General features: G+C 40.9%; 1 protein-coding gene and 1 pseudogene across 1 annotated transcript in view; both read left to right on the forward strand.

Annotated features, from left to right (window-relative positions):
• Positions 1-25,178, forward strand: part of gpc5a (glypican 5a) — a 1,026,959-nt gene that overhangs the window by 303,403 nt on the left and 698,378 nt on the right. Inside the window, exons 4-5 of the mRNA XM_043692684.1 lie at positions 10,137-10,270; positions 18,314-18,439. Of these exons, the coding sequence (XP_043548619.1) occupies positions 10,137-10,270; positions 18,314-18,439 (260 nt within the window). The remainder of the gene's footprint in view (positions 1-10,136; positions 10,271-18,313; positions 18,440-25,178) is intronic.
• LOC122551187 lies at positions 23,496-24,659 on the forward strand (annotated as a pseudogene).

A 25,178-nucleotide genomic window follows, 5' to 3' on the forward strand; every position in this document is an offset into this window, starting at 1 on the left:
AGTTAGTAAGTTTGCAGATGACACCAAAATTGGAGGTGTAGTGGACAGCGAAGAAGGTTACCTCAGATTACAACGGGATCTTGATCAGATGGGCCAATGGGCTGAGAAGTGGCAGATGGAGTTTAATTCAGATAAATGTGAGGTGCTACATTTTGGGAAAGCAAATCTTAGCAGGACTTATACCCTTAATGGTAAGATCCTGGGAGTGTTGCTGAACAAAGAGACTTTGGAGTGCAAGTTAATAGCTCCTTGAAAGTGGAGTCGCAGGTAGATAGGATAGTGAAGAAGGCATTTGGTATGTTATCCTTTATTGGTCGGAGTATTGAGTACAGGAGTTGGGAGGTTATTTTGTGGCTGTACAGGACATTGGTTAGGCCATTTTTGGAATATTGCATGAAAATCTGCTTTTCTTCCTACCGGAAGGATATTGTGAAACTTGAAAGGGTTCAGAAAAGATTTACAAGGATGCTGCCAGGGTTAGAGAATTTGAGCTAGATGGAGAGGTTGAATAGGTTGGGACTGTTTTCCCCGGAGCGTCGAAGGCTGAGGGGTGACCTTATAGAGTTTATAAAATCATGAGAGGCATGGATAGGATAAATAGACAAAGTCTCTTCCTTGGGTGGGGGAGTCCAGAACTAGAGGGCATAGGTTTAGGGTAAGATGGAAAAGATATAATTGAGACCTAAGAGGCAACTTTTTCACTCAGAGGGTGGTACGTGTGTAGAATGAACTGCCAGAGGAAGTGGTGGAGGCTAGTACGATTGCAACACTTAAAAAGCATCTGGATGTGTATATAAATAGGAAGGGTTTAGAGGGATATGGGCTGGGTGCTTGCAGGTGGGACCAGATTGGTTTGGGGTATCTGGTCTGCATTGCCAAATTGGACTGAAAGGTCTATTTCCGTGCTGTACATCTCTATGACTCTATGACTCTTTCAATGGATTTCCTTGTGTACAACTGTGCACAATTGCCCTTGTTGTGCATTTATGTAAGTGAATTGGGCTGTCACTTTAAGGGTCCAATCACATGACATCATGATGCTATCTCTGGCCATTTTGGAGGGTAACAGCTGAATCCATCTCCTTCAATAAAGCTCCTGCTGTTGTTAAATGCTTCATCTTTCTACCCTTGAAACGTAATTCAAGAAGAAAATTGATGACGAGTGTAAAAACTGCTTTGAGACCCACCAGGTGAATCAACTAATTTGTCGAAACAGAAACTGTGGTCCTCACTACAGCTTTATAAGGTGCTTTGATAAAAAAGAAGAAAAGGAATTAAAAGATGCCTTCACTGCAAAATAGCAAGTACAGTCATCAAAACAAGGAATTCAACCCAGGGATGAGGTGAACAGTGCAGTAGAAGCTCCTCAGAATCTCTACTCTGAAGGAATCAATGGGTAATGATGGCCCTTCATTGGAGGGAAGTGTTTGGAGCTAAGTATGTGTATCAGAAAGGAACAGGCAGTCAGCAAGATAATGCTAACCTTATTGTGGAACATTGTGCTGTGCGTGCCCCTTCGCATTTAAAAAGAACAGGAAATTTTGGCACTGCAGGGCTGTATGAAGAAAATACAAAGAGCTAGAAAGGTGTCATTATTTTGTTCAAGCTAACAAAATTGAATTACATATTGTTGTTCCTGCATTCTTGATTATTATGGGGGTGGGGGGAAACTTTTAATTTCCTGAGGAGTCTGGTACAGCCAGAGAAACCAGCTTCCAAACTCTGTTGAAGCAACAGAGGAATCCTACAGTGCCATTCTTCACCAAAATCATTGGTGATTGTTAAACATTTCAGATTGCACAAATATTAATTGGCATGATAGTGAATATATTTCCCAGTTCGTGACAATTTTAACGAAGTTAGCAGAATTTTGTGAATTTGGAGATAACAAAAATAATGCTATCAGAGACTGTGGTTTAAAATGTAAAGCAATCAGGGAGCCCTGGTTAACAGATATAAACAGGAGTGTCAGAGGTTCTGTTCGGTCTGAGAGCTGGCTCTGAGAGAGCTGGTTCACTGTCAAGGACACTTGACATGTCAATAAGGGGTGACTTGGTGACAGGTTAGCAGCCTTTGTGGAGTTATTTCTGTGGCAATGAGAGTGGGATTAATGATGTAACCCCCATGCAAAGGAGCCTGCTAGCTGAAGTCCAAACTGGATTTCAAACAGACACAACAACTGGTTTTATCATTGGAAAATTCTACAAGTAGAGCATATGATTTGCAGGGTATTTCAATGGAAGGGGATGCCCCGCCAGTCAGACAGAGCTTGGGTAATACCACTTGGGTGAAAGCATTGTATAACCTCACTCAGGACATATCTTGAATGGAGGGATTCCAGGTCAACCCACAGCAAAACTGCAAAACAAACTGTTAACTTTTCTCGGCCAAACTGTTAAACTTTTCTTCGGGATCCAGGCCGGCAAACTATTGTAGTTGATGCTACTATGCAGACTTGAGACAGCAAAAGAGTGTCACTAGATCTAAGTTGAGCCAGAGAACTCATAGGCCAGTATCTAGGAGGGTGCACACCCTGAAAAGTCCATCTACATCTGATTTGGAACAAGTAAGTTGCTTCGCAACATCTAATCAAAATAAATGTCAGGTTAAATAGTCACTGAGTTCTAATAGAGGTCGATACCAGCGCAGCCAGTCTTTAACAAAATTGGCTGTGGACTTCAACCTTAAGTTTGTGTAAGACCACAGCTAAACTGAGAGTGATTGCAAGTGAATTTTACAGATTAAAGGTCCAACTTCAGTTCCGGACTCTTACAAGAAGTAGCTGGTTTAGTATCCACTGATTTTGTAAAAGGCTCAGGTCCAGCTTAATGGGATGAAAGTGGTTGAGAAAGATTCGCCTAGATTGGCTTAACATTTTTTGATGAGAAAATGTCTGCCTGAGTGACGGCCTAATTAAATAGCTGGAAATTTTTCTGGAAGGTCTAGGACAATCAAAAGGAGCCAAGGCCACCTTGCATGTTGACCAGGAAGCAATTCCTCAATTCTACAAGACCTGCCCAGTGTTATTTGCTTTATAGGCAAAAGTAGAAGTAGAAATCAGAAGGCTGGGAAGTGAAGGAATCATCAAACCAGTACAGGTTGCAGAATGGGCAGCACCAGTCTTACCGATTGTGTAGCGCAATGGGTTTGTTCACCTTTGTAAGATTTTAAACAAACAGTAAACCACATTTCACAGTTGAATAAATACCCAATCCCTCATATGGAGGATTCATACACAAAGCTGGCAAGGGGGGCTGTCATTTACAAAGCTGAACGTGAGCCATGTGTGCATGTAATTATGTTTAGGTGTGGATTCCCAGAAGTATGCTACAATAAAAACCCATAAGAGTTTGTACCAAAATACTACACTGCCATTTGGGTTATTGTCAGTCTGTGCTATTTTTCAGTGGATGATGATGAACATTTTACAAGGTCTTCCCCATGTCTCCATTTACCAAGATGAAGTGCTAATAACAGTGAAGACCAATAAGGAGCACTTTGAGAACTTCAATACAGAACATTGAACATAGAACTGTATAGCACAGTAGAGGCCCTTTGGCCCAAGGTGATCTTAATCCTTAGATTACCTTAATCTAAGATCAACTGAACCTACACACCCCTCAATTTACTGCCATCCATGTGCTTGTCCACCAGTTACTTAAGTGTCCTTAATGTCTCTGCCTCTACTGCCACCACTGGCAGTGCATTCCACACATGCACCACTCTCTGCATAAAGAATCTACCTCTGACATCTCCCCAATACCTTCCTTCAATCACTTTAAAATTATGACCCCTCTTGACAGCCATTTCTGTCCTAGGGAAAAGTCTCTGGCTGTCTAATTTATCTACGCCACTCATTACCTTTTACATCTCTAACAAGTCACCTCTCTTCCTTCTTGTCTCCTATGTGAAAAGCCCAAGCTCACTCAACCTCACTTCAGAAGACAAGCCCTCCAATATAGGCAGCATTCTGGTAAATCTCCTCTGCACCCTTTCTAAAGCATATGCATCCTTCCTATAATGAGGTGACCAGAACTGAACACAATATTCCAAGTGTGGTCTAACCACTGTTTTACAGAGCTGCAGCAAAACTTCACAGTTCTTAAACTCAGTCCCCCCGTTAATGAAAGCTAAAACACCATATGCCGCCTTAACAACCTTATCAACTTGGGTGCCAACTTTGAGGGATCTATGGACATGGACCCAAGATCCCGCTGTTCCTCCACACTTCCAAGAATCTTGTCTTTAACCATATATTCAGCATTCAAATGAATAGTCACATTTATCCAGGCTGAACTCCATCTGCCATTTCTTAGCCTAGCACTGCATCCTGTCAATGTCATGTTGTAGCCTTGAACAGCCCTCAACACTATCTACAATACCAACAACCTTTGTGTCATCAGCAAACTTACTAACCCATCCTTCCACTTCTTCATCCAAGTCATTTATAAAAACTACAAAGAGCAGAGGCCCCAAGAAAAGATCCCTGTGGGATACCATTGGTCACCAACCACCAGGCAGAATACTTTCCATCCACTACCACTCACTGTCTTCTTTTGGCAAGCCAATTCTGTATCCAGAGAGCCAAATTTCCCTGTACCCCATGCCTCCTAACTTTCTGAATGATCCTAACGTGGTGAGTCTTATCAAATGCCTTACTGAAATCCATATACACCACATCCACTGCTCGACCTTCGGCAATTGTCTCGTCACATCCTCAAAGAAAGCAATAAGGCTTGAGAGGCATATCCAGCCCCTCACAAAGCCATGCTGATTATCTTTAATCAAACTATGTTTTTTCAAATAGTCATAAATTCTATCTCTCAGAATCCTTTCCAGTACCTTGCTGACCACAGATATAAGACTGACTGGTCTGTAATTCCCAGGGATTTCCTTATTCCCTTTCTTGAACAGATGAACAACATTCACCTCCCTTCAATCAGTCAGTACTCCTGTGGAGAGTGAGGATGCAAAGATCATCATCACAAGCGCAGCAGTCTCATTCCTCGCTTCCCGTAGTAACCTTGGATATATCTGGTCTGGCCCTGGGGACTTAATCTATCTTGATGCTCCCCAGAATTTCCAGCACATCCACTTCCTTAATATCAATCTGTACAAGCCTATTAACGTAGACCAGGGTGTTCTCACTATCAACAGGTCCCTATCTCTATTGAATACTGAAGCAAAAAAACTCATTTAGGGCCTTCCCTACCTCTTCAGACTCCAGGCACAAGTTTCATCCAGAATCCCTGATTGGCCCTACCCTCTCTCTGATCATTTTCTTATTCCTCACGTTGGAGGAGAACGCCTTTGTGTTTTCCCTAAACCTTTCTGCCATGTCCCCTGAGTGTAACCCATCTAACATTTTCCTGTACCTGACGTGTGACTACCTCCCTGTAACTCCTCTCAATTACTCTCTCAGCCTCCCGAATGATCCAAAGTCCATCCAGCTCCAGCTCCAGTTCCCTAGCTCGGTTTCTGAGGAGCTGGAGTCGGGTGCACTTCCCACAGATGAAGTCAGTGTGGACACTTATGGTGACCCTTACCTCCCACATTCTGCAGGAGGAGAATGCAACTGTCTTATCATAAATTTCTACTGTTCTGAATTCTCAAAGAGCTGATTGAAAAATAAACTAGTAACCTTACCGAATCAGCGCACAGAACCTTTTTATTGGTTAGAGGAAGAGGATGGGTGGGAGACACTACCCAAGTAGCATTTTGGGTAAAGCAACTGCCCAAATGTATTACCTCACTTACTCAGTGATCCTGTGTCTGCTCCGGCTCAGCATGCGCTCCGCCTATTCACAAGATAAGTTATTAATTTACCTTCCCTGATCCTTGCTGTCACTGCTCCAGCTGCAACTGCAAAAATGTAGTCCTTAGACATTTTCCTAAGGTGGATGTACACCTTAGAAAGGAAAAAATATGTGTTCTGGGTACCCCAAATGATGTACTTGGGCTAAAAGATCAGCAAGACCAGGTTAAACGTGTTGGAAGATAAAGTGAGGCTGATCACATCCTGGTTCCCACATCAGTACCAAACTTTTGGTTTTTCATTGGGCTGGTGAACTATTCTGGAAAGTTCATACATAACCTGGTCTCCATGCTGACACCTTTGCATCAACTCTTAAAAATGGGTCATGTTAGCCAAGCAATAGGCTTCAAAAAAGTGAAGAAACAGCTATCATCCTTGAAACTGTTAGCTCACTATGATCCCAAATGAGAGCTAGTAATGATATGCAATGCCTCCCACTTATGACATCGGGTTAGTATTTGCTCAACGGTGGCCCAATGGAGAGGAATGCCCAATAGCATATGCAATCAGGCTAATGGAAAGTGTAAATATGCCCAGACAGAGAAGCAAGATTTGGTGGTCATATTTGGAGTCAGGAAGTTCCCCTACAACCTTTACAGATGTACATTGATAATAATAATGGACCACAAACCCCTACTCGGTCTACTTAAAGAGAACAAGGCTGTGCACCCGTAGCTTCAGGCCAAATCCAGCAGTGGGCTCTAATACTAAGTGCATATAACTATAACGGAACACCATCTGGGAGACCAAGTAGCAAATTTGGATGCATTGAGCGGCCTCTTGTTGGCAGATATACCATCAGTGGTACTGCCATCAGAAGGGTCCATAATGATTTTAGACTTTCTGAACACATTTCTAGTCAGAGCTGACAATCTCAGACTTTGGACATAGAAAGATCCCATCCTGGCAAAACTGAAAAAGCTGGTGGTAATGGAAGAAACATAGGCACCATCACAACCAGAATTAAAACCTTTCTGGATCCAGCAAGACCATTTCACCATCAAGGAAAGTATTTTATTATGAAGAGCAAGAGTGATTGTCCCAAGCAAAGGTCACCACCAGATTCCCTCAGAGTCTTGCAGGGGTATCTAAACTGAAAATGTTGGCGAAAAGTTATGTCTGGTGACCAGGATCAGATGCAGATGTAGCTGCATAGGTGGGACAATGCATAGAGTACTAACAAGGACAAAGATTACTGCCAGCAAATTCTCCATATTCATGAGAATGGCTGGGTAAACCATGGACACGATTACACATTGACAATGCAGGTCCTTTTTGGTTCCAATGTTCTTAGTCATTGTGGATGCCCATTTGAAATAGCTAAATGTGCATAGAGTTCATTTGTCAAACATGGTGACAATGATTCGAAAGACTGTGTGCATATTTTGCAATGCATAGACTCCCGGACGTGTGGTTACAGATAATGGGCCATCATTTACCAGCAGGGAATTTGATATTTCCTAAAATTGAATGCTATATGTTATATAAGGACAGCTCCATACCATCCATCATCCAATGGTCTGGCAGAAAAAGCAGTCCAAACTTTGAAGGCAAACTTGAAGAAACAGCCTACAGCTTCACTAGATACCAAACGTTCTGGGTTCCAATTTGATTATAGGATCAACCCTGTGCAAGGACAGGGATAGCTCCAACAGTGTTGCTAATGGGGAAAAGACTTTGCAAGAGATTAAATCTGATTTTCCCAGAGCAGAGAGGAAGGGTGAAATGGCATCAGAGATGCCAATGCCAGACACGAGATTCCACTAAGCGAGAGAGAGTTTACTTCAGTTTGATGCAGGAACTAAAAGAATGGCCCTGCAAGGGTAAGTGGCCTGGTTGATGCAAGGTCAAGTGCAGTGATGTTTTAAGTTCGAGTAGGTGCGACAGTCCTGAACAAGCATGTGGACTATATGAAAGCTGCCTGTTCGCAAACAATGACGGAGCAAAACATGCCCGGCTCCTTCACTGCCTTTCTGACTGTTCTGGAAGTCATGAGTTAGCCCTCTTCATCAAGTGTTGAAGATATCGCAGAATCTGAGATGGGCACAGTGGATGTTGTCACTTCAATGCCTGCGCTAATTGAAGAGGGGAATAAATTTCTTCTGAGATGCTCCTGGTGCAAGAGGTGAGCTATTGTGCGTTACATGCTGCCCATATCAGAGGAAGATTTGAAGGATCCTGACCCAGTGCTGAATTGGTCCAAAGGGAGCTACAAAAACTGAGCTGGCCTATGTTCTCAGACTCAGAGGTGGAGGGATGTAGTGATTGTAATGAGGTCAGCCAGGTGATGTCATAGAATATGAGTTCCCTGATTGGGGCTGTTAATCTGGTCCAATTAGGGAGCCTGGGCTAACAGATAAAAACAGGAGTGTCAGACATCCTGTTCACACTGAGTGCTGGATCTGAGAGACCTGAGTCAGTATCAAGGACTCTCCATGCGTAAATAAAGGGTGACTTGATGATGGGATATTGGTCTCTGTGGAGTTATTTAAACTTCTATGCTGAATGGCAAACTGATAAGAATGGAGGTGGACATTGGAGTGAAGATTTTGTTGATACTTCAAAGTATATATCAGATGCAGCTAAGCCATATTTTGCTGTAATCCTCAAAACCTGTACTAACAAAGTATGTAGGTGAAGTTATGCCTTTTGTATTTATGTGAATGTTCAGTTATACAGTCAATCTGAAGCTTAGTCCTTAAATGTTCCTAAAGGAAATTTTCCAGCTTTAATGAGGAAGAATGTGGTTGGAAAATATCAAACTCAAATGGAATTAAGTAGATCGCTTATCAGATTCCTCAGAATCTATCATTCTTGAGGAAAGAACAGTAGCATCACAGAAGCCTAGAGATGTACAGCATAGAAACATACCCTTCGGTCCAACTGGTCTCTGCCGACCAGATATCTTAAAGGAATCTAGTCCCATTTGCTAGCAATTGGCTTACATCCCTCTAAACCTTTCCGATTCATATGCCATCCAGATGCCTTTCAAATGTTGTAATTGTATCAACCTGCACCACTTCCTCTTGCAGCTCAATCCATACATGCCCACCCTCTGTGTGAAAAAGGTGCCCGTTAGGTCTGTTTTAAATTTTTTCTATCTCACCCTAAATCTATGCCCTCTGGTTCTGGACTCCTCCACCCCAGGGAAATGACCTTGTTTAAGTAGTCGAAGCATCTGAAGGACACAGTATCTCAGTGGAGGATACCATGACATCATATAAACCTCTACACATTCAGTCATTTCAGAACATTTCTAGTACACCTAAAACACCACAGGTTAAAGCCAATGAGAAAAATAAGCCGACGGTTGAGGTGCACCAACAGCCATATAAGAATCGATGGAATATTTTACTTAACTGGGTAATATTTCCAATGTTTTTATTTCAAGGGCCTCTGATATACAGTGCATATTGTGTACTTATTCAAGTTTGTTGATCATGTGACATCATAATGACACCATTGATTGTTTTGAAGGCAACAGGTCAGTCTAGCCTGCTGTATGTAAAATAAATGCCTTCTCAAAAAAGCTTCTGCTGTTGCTAAACATTTTGGTCTCCCATTCCCCTTGAAATATAATAATCCTGTACTAACAAGGTAGATGGGGGAACATGGCAACCTTTTCATTGCATTGCTGCCATACAATTTCTTTGACTTTAACTGAAAGAATCAACACTCTGCTTGACTTTGCCTTTGGCCATAAACTACTAATCAGATTTATTGGAGATGAAGTGGATAAATGCACAGGATTGAAAACAAACAGTTGGAAACTGCAGGCATTTTTATTTGAAATATCAAAAACATAATATGCTTCTTGGGCATTAACTCTGCACTTACCAAGAATGAAGGAACAGAAATAACAGACCATAAAAAAACTCCTTTTTCAATCCCAGGTCTCAAACATGTTATAAAATAACAACTTGCGGCATAAGTAAAATTTGTGAGGATAAATATTGGTGGTGTTGATGAATTATGAATGTGATATTATTGCTGAAGTAATCTCACATGACAATCTCCTTTATTTGATGAATTATCTGTGAATTGAGAACTGCAGATTAGTCATTACATTTCTTGAGCTTTGTAACCATAGTTTTCCACCATTTTTCTTTTAAAAAATGGGATCAGCCTGTAATCTTTGCCACATGTGTGGATATTATGTATAAATTCAAATAAACCATACTGAATCAAATTAACTTAGTGTAAAAACTGATCCAATATATTGAAGCTGACTTAACTGAGCAAACATTTTAAAAAATATTTTTCAGTTGTAAATTCTATCTTAATGTTGTTGATTCCAAGTAAGTCATCTTTTTCTTTTCAGGTAAATAGAGCCTGTGGACATCCTGTTCGAAAGCCCACTCAACCTTTGGAACACCAAACAGATCCTTACAATGTTAAACCTGGGCTGAAAATCACTCATAAAGAAGATGAGGAGACATTATCCAACAGAAGAAAGTAAGATGCAGCAATTGTCATTTATACTTACTAGTCTTCCGTAAAGGCAGCACCTAAAGGTTACTGATGTTTTAAATATACATGTATACAATTTTTAATGCCTTCTTTTAAAGCAAGCACAGGATAACAAAGTGTGTCAAGAGTAAGCATACATTGGTTTATTGAAGCAATATTCTGATGTTTTGGAACATCCCATATTTTTTCTTTTTATATCTTGTAAGGTTCTGTTTACTTACTGTATCAGGCACTGAGTGTCTGTGAATTAGAGACCCTCTGGTTTCCTTATCACACTCTTCTTATCACAGTTCCCTGTCTGCTCCTGTTCCTAAGCGGCAGTGGAATAAGGCCCTTCTTGGGCTTCAGCTAGTAGCAGGGTAGAAACACCATCCACAGACCCTCTGGTGAGCATTTAGTCCTGGGTGGAGGAGGTAGGATCCAGACTTGCAAGCCTCCCGCCTGATTTAATAGCCCTCACTAGAAAACTATGGAGAACAGCATTAAATTCCATACATTGAATTAGCAGGACAGCTGGATGCTTGCCAAAAGCAGTAATGCAAAAGTATTTGGTATTTGTAAAGTAGTGACTACTGGAGGAATGTGTGACACAGAATCTACCCTGCACAGCTGGGCAATAACACAAAAGAGTTGTTGGCAATCTTCACAATGCGGACAAATAGGCAGCAACCTGAAAGGTGCAGTATAGACTGCTTACAAGTTGTTCTCTTTAAGATACTGAGGTGCAGTTCCATACCAAAAACTTTAGAGGTGCTGTGCATTATAATAAACTGGCCATATGCAAATACAACATTTATATGATTATTTGCATCCAGTGGAAGGAGCTTCCCATGGAGATGGACAAACAACAGACATGCTGGGCAGAATCTGCTTAATCACTGAACAATGTGGACACTAGGGACAAAACTGGGCAAATCACATGAGATTGGTAGTAAGAAAATTCTCAATGTGAAGGGCATGATGTCCTATTTTCCAAGCAAGTGTTGAACAGCGAGATAAGATTATAGTTAGTGAGCAATAAGACACCTGTAAAACTGTCACCTCTTTATTATGCAGTTTCCCATTCTCCCAATTCTTGGTTAGCAAAAGAATGGCACCAATGCTGACTTGATAATCAGAGCAGGTACCAGTCATCTCCAGCACACTACTTGCTCCTGGACACGTGTCCCCAAAATCTCAGGACATGCTCCTTGGGAGTTAACCACAGATACTCCCCTTCCACAGATGTTGGCATCAAACATGTACGAGCCTCACTGCATCCTCATGGCACATCTCTAATCCATTTACAAGACTATTTTGAAATTCAGTGCTTCACTTTGGAATGCACTGGTACCTTTTGCTGTAATGCTGCTGCCAGACACTTTGTGTAGAGGGACAGGCACCCAGCTCATGACCTGCATCTCAGGGATCTCTGCTTGCTACCTGAACATTCACTCATATTTCACTGGCTTGATTGCTTACAGAATCCCCACCATGGTTTGCCCTGTCTTTCGTGCTTTGTCCTCTTGGCTATAGCTTAAAAGTTCTCCATACTTCTCTCTTGACTTACCTTTTAGTGTGGACACAAAACCAGGCAGTTTGTCATATTTGAACAGTATGGCATTAGAAAAGCACAGCAGGCCAGGCCACATCCAGGGAGCTGACTCTCCTACTCCACGGATTCTGCCTAACCTGCTGCATTTTTCTAGTGCCACACATTTTGACTCTGACTCTTCAGCATCTTCAGTCCTCACTTTTTCCTAACTTGTCATAGTTGTCAGCTTTCATGGCACGTGCTATTGCATGTCAATGTGCTACATCAATCTCATATTGCACCATGTACCAGCAATTTAAACAGCAACCACACTGCATGTGTGTCAACCATGCCTGCGTATACCTATGGGTCCAATACAGCCTGGGGAGTCACACTATGTTAGACAGAGGGCTGCGTAGTTATAAACTGTGTCTTACAATCTTATACTCCACAACCACCTGATGAAGGGGCAGTGCTCCAAAAGCTAGTGCTTCCAAATAAACCTTTTGGACTATAACCTGGTGTTGTGTGAGTTTTAACTTTGCGTATAGACCAGTCAGGAGCCTGGTTGTTCATTAGATGAGGCTGTCTTTTCCAAGTCAATCAAAGTGGTGGGCCTTTTCAGTCCTGGGGATTCTATCCACTCCAAGTCAAGGAGTGATTATCAGGTACAGCTGCTTTGGTGTAATAGGGAACTGGGGACTAAAGTCAGCATGATGAGATACAGAAAAGGACAATAAATTGGAACGGAAATCCCGTTACTAGATCTGCTGAGCTTTTCCAGCAACTTCTGTTTCTGTTCCTGATTTACAGCATCCACAGTTCTTTCAGTTTTTATTTCTTATTTAACTCACTGCCATATCTCTTCTAGGCATACCCACTTTGAAGAAGATCTGCTCCTCTCTCCGATGCCATTTCCTTTCCAATCTTTTTTCTTGTCCACCGCCAACTGTTCTTTCTCTTTGAGCTTTATCCCTACTTATTGTTTACTCATTATCCCCACCAGCCTCCCCCCAAAAACAAACTCTGTCTCTGCATATAAATCAACATTTTCCCATCTACCATTAGTTCTGAGGAAGGATCACCGGACCCGAAACGTTAACTCTGATTTCTCTTCACAGCTGCTGTCAGACCTGCTGAGCTTTTCCAGCAGCTTCTGTTTTTGTTCCTAGTTTACAGCATTCACAGTTCTTTTGGCTTGTACTACTTTGTATGATGTCTCGAGGTCCTGGGGCTCAGGAAGTAAAACATGGAGCTGAACAGTTAAATAGATGGGTTGGCTGGTAATATTGGGAGAATTAAAGCTGATATAGTTGAAGTAGAGGTAATGTGAAACTTTGGGGTCACCTCGACAGAGAGGCTGAGTCTGTGACTCACTCTGTGAAGCAAGTTTACAAGGTTCATTCCTCGACTTTTGGGGTTAAGTTAGAAGGAATAATTAGACAAATTAGGCTTTATTCTTGAGAATTTAGAAAGTTAAGGGATGATCTAATTGAGATTTTCTGGATATGAACAGGGAAAGACATGATAGATAAAGATAAACTACTTCCACTGGTTTATGATTCTAGAACCAGGAGGGATAATCTAAGAGTCAGGGCAAGGCATTCAGGAGAGATGTTTAAAAGTACTTCTGCATACAAAGACTAGTGGAGGTTTGGAACTCTCTTTCTCAAATAGTAGTCAATGCTAATTCAGTTGTTAAATTTAAATCTGAGATTGACTAATTTTCATTAAGCAAGGATATCAAAGGGCATGAGCCAAGGTAGGCATATAGACGAAAGAACAATACAACACAGAAACAGGCTTTTTGGCCCTCCAAGCCTGAGCTGACACATTTTGCCCTTCCATACTAAAACTATCTTTACTTCCAGGATCTGTATCCCTCTATTCCTTTCCTATTCATGTATTAATCCAGGTATTTCTTGAATGCCGCTGTTGTGACTGCTTCCATCACCTCCTCTGACTGTGTATTCTAGGCACTCACCACCCTTGGTGTAAAAAACTTGCCTCGCGCATCTCTTTTAAACCCACCTGCACCTTGAACCTGTGTCCCCTAGTAATTCACCCCTCCACCCAGGGAAAAAGCCTATATTTTCCCCTATATTCATTCCATTTACAATCTTATAAACTTTTCTCAGGTCACCTCTCAACCTCCTGTGTTCCAATGAAAACAAACCCAGCCTATCTAACCTTTCTTCACAGCTAAAATCCTCCATACTAGGCAACATCCTGGTAAACCTTTTCTGTACCCTCCCTGAAACATCAACATCCTTCTGGTAGTATTGTGACCAGAATTGTACACAATATTCCAAGTGTGGTCTAACTAAAATTCTATAAAGCTGCAGCATATCTTGTCTATCCTTACTCAATGCCCCTTCCAATGAAGGCAAGCAAGCCATAGGCCTTTTTTTAACTACCTTATATACCTGTTCAACTGCCATCAGTGATCTGTGGGCCTACACACCCAGATCCCTCTGCATATTAATGCTCCCAAGGGTTCTGCCTTTTGTATACTTCCACCTGTATTTGATCATCAAAAATGCATTTATCACAAATGGAGTCAGGTGACAGATCAGACATGATGTTATTGAACAGCAAAACAGGCCTAAGAGGCTGAAAGGCCTACTCCTGTTCCTCTCTTCCTGTGTTCTTATGTTCCTAAGTGCAATTGCTGTTTGATTTCATCATTATCCAAATAGCAAATATACAATTCAGATGAAAATGGCTGCCACCGTAGCCAGTGTAGCTGGAGTAATTGTTTCAATCTTCAGTACCATGCAATGTGAGGCATTTCAAAGGACAATTGCATTAAACAAACATCCATATAGTAAGGGAAAGTCACCTCCAAGCACTAAATGCTATATTTACCCTTGGGTATTGCCTTACTGTGTCGAGTCAGAATCCATGTCCAAGTACTCTTGGTCAGATTATGCAGCATCAGAGATCAATCACCACCTATACCTATGATGCACAAAAAATTTAATGAAGCCTGTAAGATTGACCCCAGGCCTCACCTTCTACCTTGGGACCCTCCAACCACACGGCAACAATTCGACTTCACCAGTTTCCTAATTCCCCTATCCCCACCTCATCCCAGATCCAACCCTCCAACTTGGCACCACACTCTTGAACTATCCTTACTGTCCATCTTCCCTCCTACCTATCCGCTCCATCCTCTGTTCTGACCTATCACCATCACCCTCCAGCTGCAACTACCTATCATCTTCCCCTGATCTGCTGTGCTTTTCCAGTACCACACTTTTTGACCAAGATTGACCCCAGTTGTCAAAGCTACAAACACCTTCCAAGTTCCTGTTGCTCACTTTGCATCTTACACCATGAAACATACAACTAAACAGAACTAATATTAATTCTTACACCGCATGAATATACATTTACAAGTGTGAGATTGTGTTTATAATAAAGTGTCAACCATATCACTTTTGTGTCCTTCAGTCTTCTTCCTTGCGCTTCTAGTATGTCTTGGTGCAGTGTCAGGATCTGTAGCGGATTGGAGGGAGCCTGTCCTACAATGAAACTTGTTCATCTTGAGTGTTTAGTTAAGTGACCCTTGGAGCATTTGTGTCCAGTGAACCCAGATGTGTTGGAAGTGTCCTGGTCAGAAGCAGAGGCACCCTCCTTGGCTTGATTTCTCTCAGGGTTGTGAGTGGCAGACAGGGTGGAGGTGGATAGCTAAGTACCATCTGGTGAATCCAAAGAGGAGACTTATTGGGGAAGTCTGTATGTAGTTCCTCCTCTGGCTGGGTGCCTATGGCACTGCCCTATCTCCTTGTGAAGAAGGTGCACCTGGAATGAAGTCCAGGTTGTGGTTCTGTTCGCCGAGCTGGGAATTTGTGTTGCAGACATTTCATCCCCTGTCTAGGTGACATCCTCAGTGCTTGGGAGCCTCCTGTGAAGCGCTTCTGTGATCTTTCCTCCCGGCATTTATAGTGGTTTGAATCTGCCACTTCCGGTTGACAGTTCCAACTGTCCACTGCAGTGGTCAGTATATTGGGCCCAGGTCGATGTGCTTATTGATTGAATCTGTGAATGAGTGCCATGCCTTTAGGAATTCCCTCGTGACGACCAGCTATCCTTCGTAGCCACACACGCAGATGACAAGCAACATGAATTTGACTGGGACAACACTACTATTATAGGACAAGCCAAACAGAGAACAGCCAGGGAATATACCGACCACTGCAGCGGACAGCTGGAACTGTCAACCGGAAGTGGCAGATTCAAACCACTACAAATGCCGGAGGAAAGATCACAGAAGCGCTTCACAGGAGGCTCCCAAGCACTGAGAATATCACCTAGACAGGGGACGAAACGTCTGCAACACAAATTCCCAGCTAGGCGAACAGAACAACAACAACGAGACCCGAGCTACAAATCTTCTCACAGACTTTGAAGTCCAGGTCTCATTCTCCTTGAATTGGAGAGCAGCATGGCAATGGACAATAATTCTTACTTTGTTATTGGGACATTACTGCTCCTATAATAATGCCAACCCATCAAGGGATGGGTTGACTGACAGTCAGAGATGCTGACTGTCAGTCAACCCATCCCTTGGCCTGGCGCCCGCTGCCTTTGTAGATTATTTTCTTCTCAAATGAAACAAAGGGAAGGGTGAGTGAGATGAAAGAGGGTGACACAGCTGTTAGCTGGTTCAGGTGGGGGCAAGGTGGTGAGGTGTCTCATGTCAGTGAGTAGGCAGTGCAGAGGAAACACAGGCATTGTGTTGTGGAAAGTTTTGGGGTATGTGAAAGCAAGTGATATAGGATTTTGTATACCACAGTGAGTGGTTGATCATGAACCACATGATCATGGGAAGTGGGTGCAAAAGTAGAGTTAGATTTAGTATGCAATAGCAGGTAGAAGATGAAGTCACTTACCCTTATCAAATGCAGAAGGCCATTTTACCTTTCTTTATTGTGAGGTGTTCCTTACAGTGACTCAAATGGCAACCTTGGAGCAGGCTGGCAGGGTCTGATATCGTGGTATCCTGTGTTGGCCCTGAGGAAGGTCCATCTACCAGGACATACCTGTTCTTATTGGAAAAGTAGGGTGCCAATTTTCATTTGTGTGACATCATAGAGTCATAGAGTCTTAAGACATGGGGTCAGGCCCTTTGGCCCAAACTGGTCCATGCCAACCAAAATGACCATCCGTGCTAACCCCATTTCTCTGCACTTGGCCCATATCCTTCTAATCCTTTTCTATCCTTGTATTTGTCGAAATGGCTTTTAAATGTGGTTAATGTACCCATCTCAACCACTTCTGCTGGCAGCTCATTCCATATGCGTACTACCTTTTGTTTGAAAACGTTACCCTCAGGTTCCCTTTTATTCTTTCCCCTCTAACCTTAAACTGATGTCCTCTAGTCCTCGATACTCCAACTGAGGAAAAAGAAAGAATGCATTCATTTTATCCATGCCTCTTATGATCTTATACACCTTTATAAAGAGCCCCTCAGTCTCCCAAAGAAAAAAGTCCTCGCTTGTTCAATCTCTCCCTATAACTCAGACCATTGAGTCCAAACAACATTCTTATAAATATCTTCTGCAGTCTTTCCAGTTTAATGACAACGTGACCAAAACTGAACACAATACTCCAAGTGCGGCCTCACCAACGTCCTGTAATACTGCAACATAACTTTGCAACTTCTATACTCAGTGCCCTAACTGATGAAGGCCAGTGTGTCAAAAGCCTTCTTCACTGGCCTGTCTACCTGTGGCAGGTTTGAGGAAATTGACAGGATCCATGCAGGGCAGCTGTGGATGACTGCAGTGAAACGGAGGGTACAATGAGTGGGCTACAATAAAGAAATGTGGCATTGGAAATTAACTGGGTTTGGGAAGATAGCATGAGAAAACTTATTAGGACTCTGAGAGAACCCTCTATGAAACTTGTCAAGATTGGTACTTAGCCAATGTTTGGTAAAATTTAGTCCCCTTTTTCTCCATATCTGACTTCTTTTAGGTGTTTGGGTTTGATGGCAATAAACAAGCTAGTTCCATTCTGTTCTGACTTGACCTTGGTAAAGTTCAGTGAAAGTGGCATTGTTTCGTCAGAGATATGAGCTTCTTTAATCAGAATGCTTTACCTCCACCTTTTTCTTTGAAATCATATTTCCTTTGGGTTTTACATTTTGGGAATTAATACAACAATATTATGAGCCAGGTAATGGTACAGATATACAGATATTCAGCTTATAGTTAATAAATCCTGCAAATTATTCTTTCTAATATTAGCAAATGAATATCCTTGGTATGATATTTCATTGATAATTAATGAGTGGATGCTTTTATTTAATAGCAGAGAAAGCATTGTCCACAATTGTGGTAAACATTCATCAACCAATATCACTATTAGACATTTATATGTTCAACTTTTTCATTTCTATCTCAAAGAACTATTGTGTAATCCATTTGCTAATTTGGCAAAACAATTTGCAGTGGTTTGGCAAGTTGTACATTTTTCTAACTCAGGAAATGTTTTGTTTGTTTCAGAGAGTTCATCAATAGTCTACGGTTATACAGGACTTTGTACGGTGGATTGGCTGATCAATTGTGTGTCAATGACTTAGCAGCTGCTGATGGACTAACATGCTGGAATGGAGAAGATCTCGTGAATAGGTGAGAGAGGCTGTTCTATTTTTGAGACTGTGAGCTGGAGGCTAATCAGTTCCCAAATCTAGCAAATGAGTGCTTTGCTATTCAGCTTGTTTGATCAAGATAATCTGTTCTTCCGTATTTTACTTCTGGGTATAGTTAATATTGATGGATTTATGATGGAGGTAAGATTAAAATTCCTAAAGATCAAATACATTTGTTCAACAAGTACCAAGTGGAATGAAATTGTAATTACTGTACTTTCATGTTTACAAGTACCAACATATACAGTAATTTCCAACAGATGTGCCAGTCATAACCAGAAGATAGACTGCGAAGTTTGCTATCACTATTTGTCAGGTTTTATAGATTTTTACAAAAATGTCTTTACAATGTGATCTTGGGTGTCATTGATCTCTCTTGAAACTTGCAAACCTCTGATGGTGTTAATATATTTTTATTAGCAAAATAGTATTTACTTTTTGGATAAAGTCATCCGAGTTTTCTTGTTATCAACAAAAGTTTTCATTAATTATATGGAAACAGTGATTAGTTTTGTCCATGCTGTTTTATGAGTTGTATTCTACATCATTCAGTTTTCTGTACATATTGTCAGTCTATGTTACATTTGAAATGGTTTAAAAGTTATTACAAATGTAAGGTGGCATGGCACGCATTAAGTTACATGACTAATTAAGCATAATGAATCCACAGTGAATGTTACATGACAATGTCTTATTCAGTTCTCAAAATATCTTAATGTAGCAGTCAAGAAAAGATTGTAGCATTGTATGATGTGTGAAAGTATGTAGAACAAAATCTTAATACAAGGAAACAATCAGAGAATCCTTTGGTGAAAAATATTTTTGAAACTGAACAAAGGAAAATATATTTTGCATGTATGTGGTCTCTCTATTAGTCAATGTACTTGCAAATGTAGATGTGAAATTAAAAGTGAAACAATTGTTGGAAGCATAATATTTTACATGAAACAGCTAACTGAAGTGACACCATTTGCCTTTAGTGCCACCTATAAATAAAAGAAACAGAAGTTCAAGATTGTTCTTTGACAGGGAGCACATTGCTGTACACTTCTATCTTTAGCCATTCCTTGATAGCTTTTAACTTCTATCCTATTCCCTCTCGGTCACTTTTGATGATCCAGTGCCTTTAATGGTGGTACATTTTAGCCCTAAATGCAAGTTAACTGCTGAGAGAAGTCCCACTGCCCATCCCCTGACCCAATCTGCTATCTTTATTCTTTCAGTAAGCAGTGTTTTTTTTCTCTAATTAGACTTCCAAACTCTTGAATTTCAGTTAAAAGTCGCACAATACCAGGTTATAGTCCAATATGTTTATTTGGAAATGCTAGCCTTCAGAGCGCTGCTCCTTCATCAGGTGGTTGTCAACTTGTTGGACTATAACCTGGTATTGTGTGATTTTTACCTTTGTACACCCCAATCTAACACTGGCACCTCCAAACCTTGAATTTCAGTGACAGCTTGCTCCAAAGTGTTGACTCAATCTCAGCACTTTGGCCACCCAAAATACGACACTGGCAGCATGGCTCTTATCACCAACTACTCCATGCCATCACCATTTAGTCTTAAAACACCTTCTCATTCATTAGGTATCTCAGATTATTCTACACCTCAGTCCTCTCACTTAAAACCTTCATTCTGTGCTGGCAACATGAGTCAATTTTTCTACTGAGCTATATTCATTTCATTCCTCCTTCAACCTTTATACTGAGAGGCTTGTTAGCCTCAGTGACTTCAATATTCATCCCAATTCATTATATTCAGACTTCTGAGTTTATTGTCCTCCTCTCTTCTCTTACCCTCTTGCTCATGTAAATTCATATCTACTTTGTTGAACTACCATCTCGTGTAGCTTTGCTACTCTCATTGTATCAATTGTAGATAAGACATGTCTGATCATTTGCCTTTTCCTTACCATTTCATCAGATTCCTTCAGCTGTTGTTCCTCAGTAACAACACTCAAAACAAACTTGAAACTAACTGCTTGCATTAACCTTTGTGTTTGCTTTCTTACTACCTTTCATCACTTCATTATAAATCCTACCTTTTTCCACTTCACTTTATTTCTTTTAGTGTTTCCCTCACCTGCTCTTTATGGCTGTTCTCCATCAGTTTTCTCTCCTAGTGGGTTCAATGCCAGACAGAAGTTTTCAAAGTAACTAATCCTCATTTACACAGAAATAATATGTTCCAAATACTCCATCTTGCTTTCTTGATTAAGAAACCATGTTGTTAATTTGAAAATGAGCATTTTTCTTTCCTGATATCTATAAGCTTTACAGTAGCTTGAGTTTGACCTTCAAACTAACTTATGCAGCCAAGGTTTTGGGTTAGGTGCATTTCTTGCATTTTTTAAACAAGTTGAAGTGAACTTCTGGAGTTGTCAGCTGATGCTGCTGTCAAATCAAATTATTTTCAATGTTCCGATCCAATTTCCTTCCGAAATTATATCATTGCTGCTGTTGCTGCTCCTGTTCAATATCAGTCACTTGTTCCTTCCTCTCCTTGAAGCAAAGCTGTTTCCAGACAAAGCCATTTTCCTGTCTCAACTGATGTTTGTTCTTCACAATTCATCTGTCCAAAGCAATGGAACATTTTTCTTGGGTGTGAAACACCTTCTCCAAATTGCCCAGGATATTTTTCTGCTCTGTAAAAACGTTCAGAAACAGTAACTACAATTTACTGAAGCATAGTGGCAGGAGGATTTGTAAAGCTAAAAAAAAACCTGTTACCCATCCATTCATACCTGAGAACAATTTTCTCTCTCTCCTGCTCTCTCTCTCTCTCTCTCTCTGTCTGTGTGCTCCCAGCAAACAGCAGGGTCAGCTGTAACAGTTGGCTCTGACCAATTCTCTGTCATTGTACGAAGCAAAGTCATATCCCAAAAAAACAGCTAAATGTTAAGCTTATGCAGTTTGATTGGATCTTAAAGGAGCATTTAACCACAGTGGAACAAATACATTTGCACTGGGTATGAGGGGCATAATGTATTAAATGTTTGAATTCTAACACCAACCCACCTTTCCCCATTTTAATGGAAGTCAGGTGAGTGGGTGTGTGACAAGCCCACTTAAAAGAGGTAGTTATGTTTTAAGTATTGTAACCAGGTTGCATATCTCATTTATATTGGCTTTTTGGAATAGCGCAATAGCTGGGAAAACCCACACACCCTCCAGCATCACCTGTCATATGATTTCCATTCTAGATTAAATATACTACACCGCAAAACTCGATGCAGGAACAATTAAAATGAGAGGGAATAGTATGGTCTGTCACTTAACCATCCCAAACTCCCCTATCAGGTCTATAAACTCCTCCATCCAGTCTACCCTAAGGAGCTGAGTCCCAAGATTGTCATAACTACCACCAAGCAGGAGCACAGACATACCCTGTCTTACGCTTCTCAAACAAACCTAAAATTTAGGGTTAACCAGCCCCTCATGGGACATTGTAACAAAAACACAAACTAATGGTTTGTAGAAATGTATAAAACAGGGACACTGAATATTTAAGAAATGCTTAAAAAATATTTTCAGAGGTGCCAAACTGGTCCTTCTCTTTTCCTGCATTCCCACCACCAGAGTTACCCCAGTCAGTCAGCCCACATAAGATAGTTTTATTCAACTGTGTCTCTAGTAACCTAGTTCTTCATTTAAAATATTTATAAGAGCCGATGTTGTAAAAGAACCCTGAGACCACATGAACATGAATATACAAAGAAGATTCATTAGCCCTCACCAATAATCACCATTGAGTGATTAGTATTTGGTGTTAATGTAAAATAAATAGTCTTACTTTGAAGTCTAAGTCTGAAGACAACTCTTTGCCTTGTCTTTTCCTTGATCAGTCTGTCATAAACCCAACTCATAGTGTGCCATCAAGCAACATAAAAGCATTGTTAGTAACCCCACCCCCATCCAAGAATCCACATACTTTAGTAGAATCTGTGCTGGAATTTACAGTCAACCACATTTTAGAATGTATACTGGCTACTAGATCTGTAGACGTTTGACCTCTATCTGTTAAAATAAAAGCATTTTTTAAAAATGATAATATCTAATGGTTTGCTTTTAAGATGGTTGAATCTTGTAAATTGACAACGTTGATGGAGGGAGAATCTTTGAAAGACAATTATCAGAAGATAATACAAAGAAGGCTTCAGTTCATGTCAGCTAGAAGAGTGTATCTTAAAGATTTTTAAGAAAATATACCACAGGTGCTGAAAGCCTGAAATATTAGCATAAAATGCTGAAAATAGTCAGAAAGGGGTCAAAGAGCATCGGTAGAATGAAAAACAGAGAATGAAAATCATTCATCCAGAGAGCTGGTGCAGACACGATGGGCTGAATGGCCTCCTTCTGCATAACAGTTCTATGACTTTAGATCAATAACCTTTAACCAGAACTAGATGAGGTCAGATTTTAAACAAGTACAGATCACGGGAAAGGCAGGGATGCTGTATGGACAAACAGGATGAAAGTTTGATGACAGGGTCAAACACAGGACAGTACCTTTACTCTGAGGAACAAATGGAAACAGTAGCTGGATTCTGAGATTGTTGAACTTCATATTGAGTCAGTAAGCTTACAAAGTATTTCAGAGAAAGATGTGGTTCTCTTTTTAAATATCTACTGAACTTCATACAAGTACGACAGGAGGCTAAGGATAGTGTTTGGAATTAAAACTGGACAGCAACTTACAATAATAAATGAATAACAGCTCAGAGTTATACCTGTCAACTGAATGAGGCTAGTCAGCAATGTAATCATCTGATCTCTATTCAGTATCCCCAATGTAGTGGAGACCTCATTGAGAGCACAAAATGTAGTATTGAATGAAATGTATATAAATTACTGTTCCATCTGGAATGAGGGGAGAAGGTGAAAGAACAGATGTTGTAGCTTCTGTGTGGTCATGGAAAAGGTGGCCTTGGAAGTTGCTGGAAAGTTGGTAAAAGAATAGGTCAGTGTGAGAGGGAGGTTTAACTGCTTCAGAATGCTGAAAGAAAAGAGGAGATTAAGATGTGCATCATGTTGAACATGGTGGAAATATCAGTGGATAATCCATTGAAAAGAGAAGCTGATGGATTGGAAGGTGAGGATGAGTGAAATTTGTACCCTGTATCCAGTATTGATGGAAAAAAAATACACATTGACAGCAGTGGAATGTGGCATTGTTGGAACAGATGCCATAGAAAAACTGGGAGAAAGGAAGAAACATGGGATGGGAGGATGTGGGATAGAAGGAAATGTAATCAAAGCAGTTTTGGAAGTCTCTGAAATTTAGATAGAGAGGTTTAAGAAGGGAAAAATCAGAGATGGACTGATTGAAATTGAAGTAAAGTTGAACGTATGAAGTAAAATTGATGGAATATTCTCATTTTGTATGAGTGCAGGATGCAGTATTGTTATGATCAAGGTAAACTAAGGTATACTAAAAGCAGCAATTATGAAAATGATGTCCTGTTTAGGAAGCAGACATACATACATGAAAATGTCATGGATGAACTAAAGTGAATCATAGAAAACAGCAAAATTACAAAGGAAGATGATGCTTTGTGGCCTCCACCTGACCATGTAGGATAATGGGAGTTGGAAATTGGAATAACAGATGAACACATTTCATTTATATCATCTAAGATTAGGTCACTAATTATAAAGTCATAGAGTCATAGAGGTGTACATCATGGAAACAGACCCTTCGGTCCGACCAGATATCCCAACCCACCTGCTAGCACCCGACCCATATCCCTCCAAACCCTTCCTATTCATATACCCATTCAAATGCCTCTTAAATGTTCCACCACTTCCTCTGGCAGCTCATTCCATACACGTACCACCCTCTGTGTGAAAAAGTTGCCCGTAGGTCTCTTTTATATCTTTCCCCTCTCACCCTAAACCTATGCCCTCTAGTTCTTGACTCCCCGACCCCAGGGAAAAGACTTTGTCTATTTATCCTATCCATGCCCCTCATAATTTTGTAAACCTCTGTAAGGTCACCCCTCAGCCTCCGACGCTCCAGGGAAAACAGTCCCAGCCTGTTCAGCCTCTCCCTATAGCTCAAATTGATGTAAATCAGTTCAAGGATCCAGATGGTTTGCTCATTTTCTATTATCTTGTCCAGGGTTTGAAGTGTCCAGTTTTCAATCTATTGGGCTGCACTTCAAGATCAAGCCTGTCCATGACGTTTCTAACCATGAATAGAACATGAAGTAGACAGAGGGTAAAATTAAACAGTCATGATTTGGAGATGCCGGTGTTGGCTGGGGCGTACAAAGTTAAAAATCACACAACACCAGGCTATAGTCCAACAGGTTTAATTGGAAGCACGCTAGCTTTCGGGAATACTTTATTTAATTCTCTTAGCTCCACAGTCAGTTTTACACAGCCTCCCCTAGCTCCAGTCTCTAGGTCACTCTCTTAAAGGGGCAACACACACCTATCCACAGACATAAATTTCCATACAAAGATGTTGGATGTAGGGATGAACTGGAGTGGTAGAATTGGAAGAGCATGGATTGACTTGGGTTAATCCTTCCTGATGAAGGGCTTTTGCCCGAAACGTCAAATTTCCTGCTCCTCGGATGCTGTGCTTTTCCAGCGCCACATTCTTGACTCACTTTCTCTGATGTGGATTGGGTATTTGGCAATTTTTTAATGTGAATATATATGCAATTCCATCTTTTCACAAAATAGGTGATTTTTTAAAATATTAAAATAAAT

The sequence above is a fragment of the Chiloscyllium plagiosum genome, chromosome 6 (genome assembly GCF_004010195.1).
Source record: "Chiloscyllium plagiosum isolate BGI_BamShark_2017 chromosome 6, ASM401019v2, whole genome shotgun sequence".
In the NCBI taxonomy this organism is placed as follows: Eukaryota; Metazoa; Chordata; class Chondrichthyes; order Orectolobiformes; family Hemiscylliidae; genus Chiloscyllium; species Chiloscyllium plagiosum.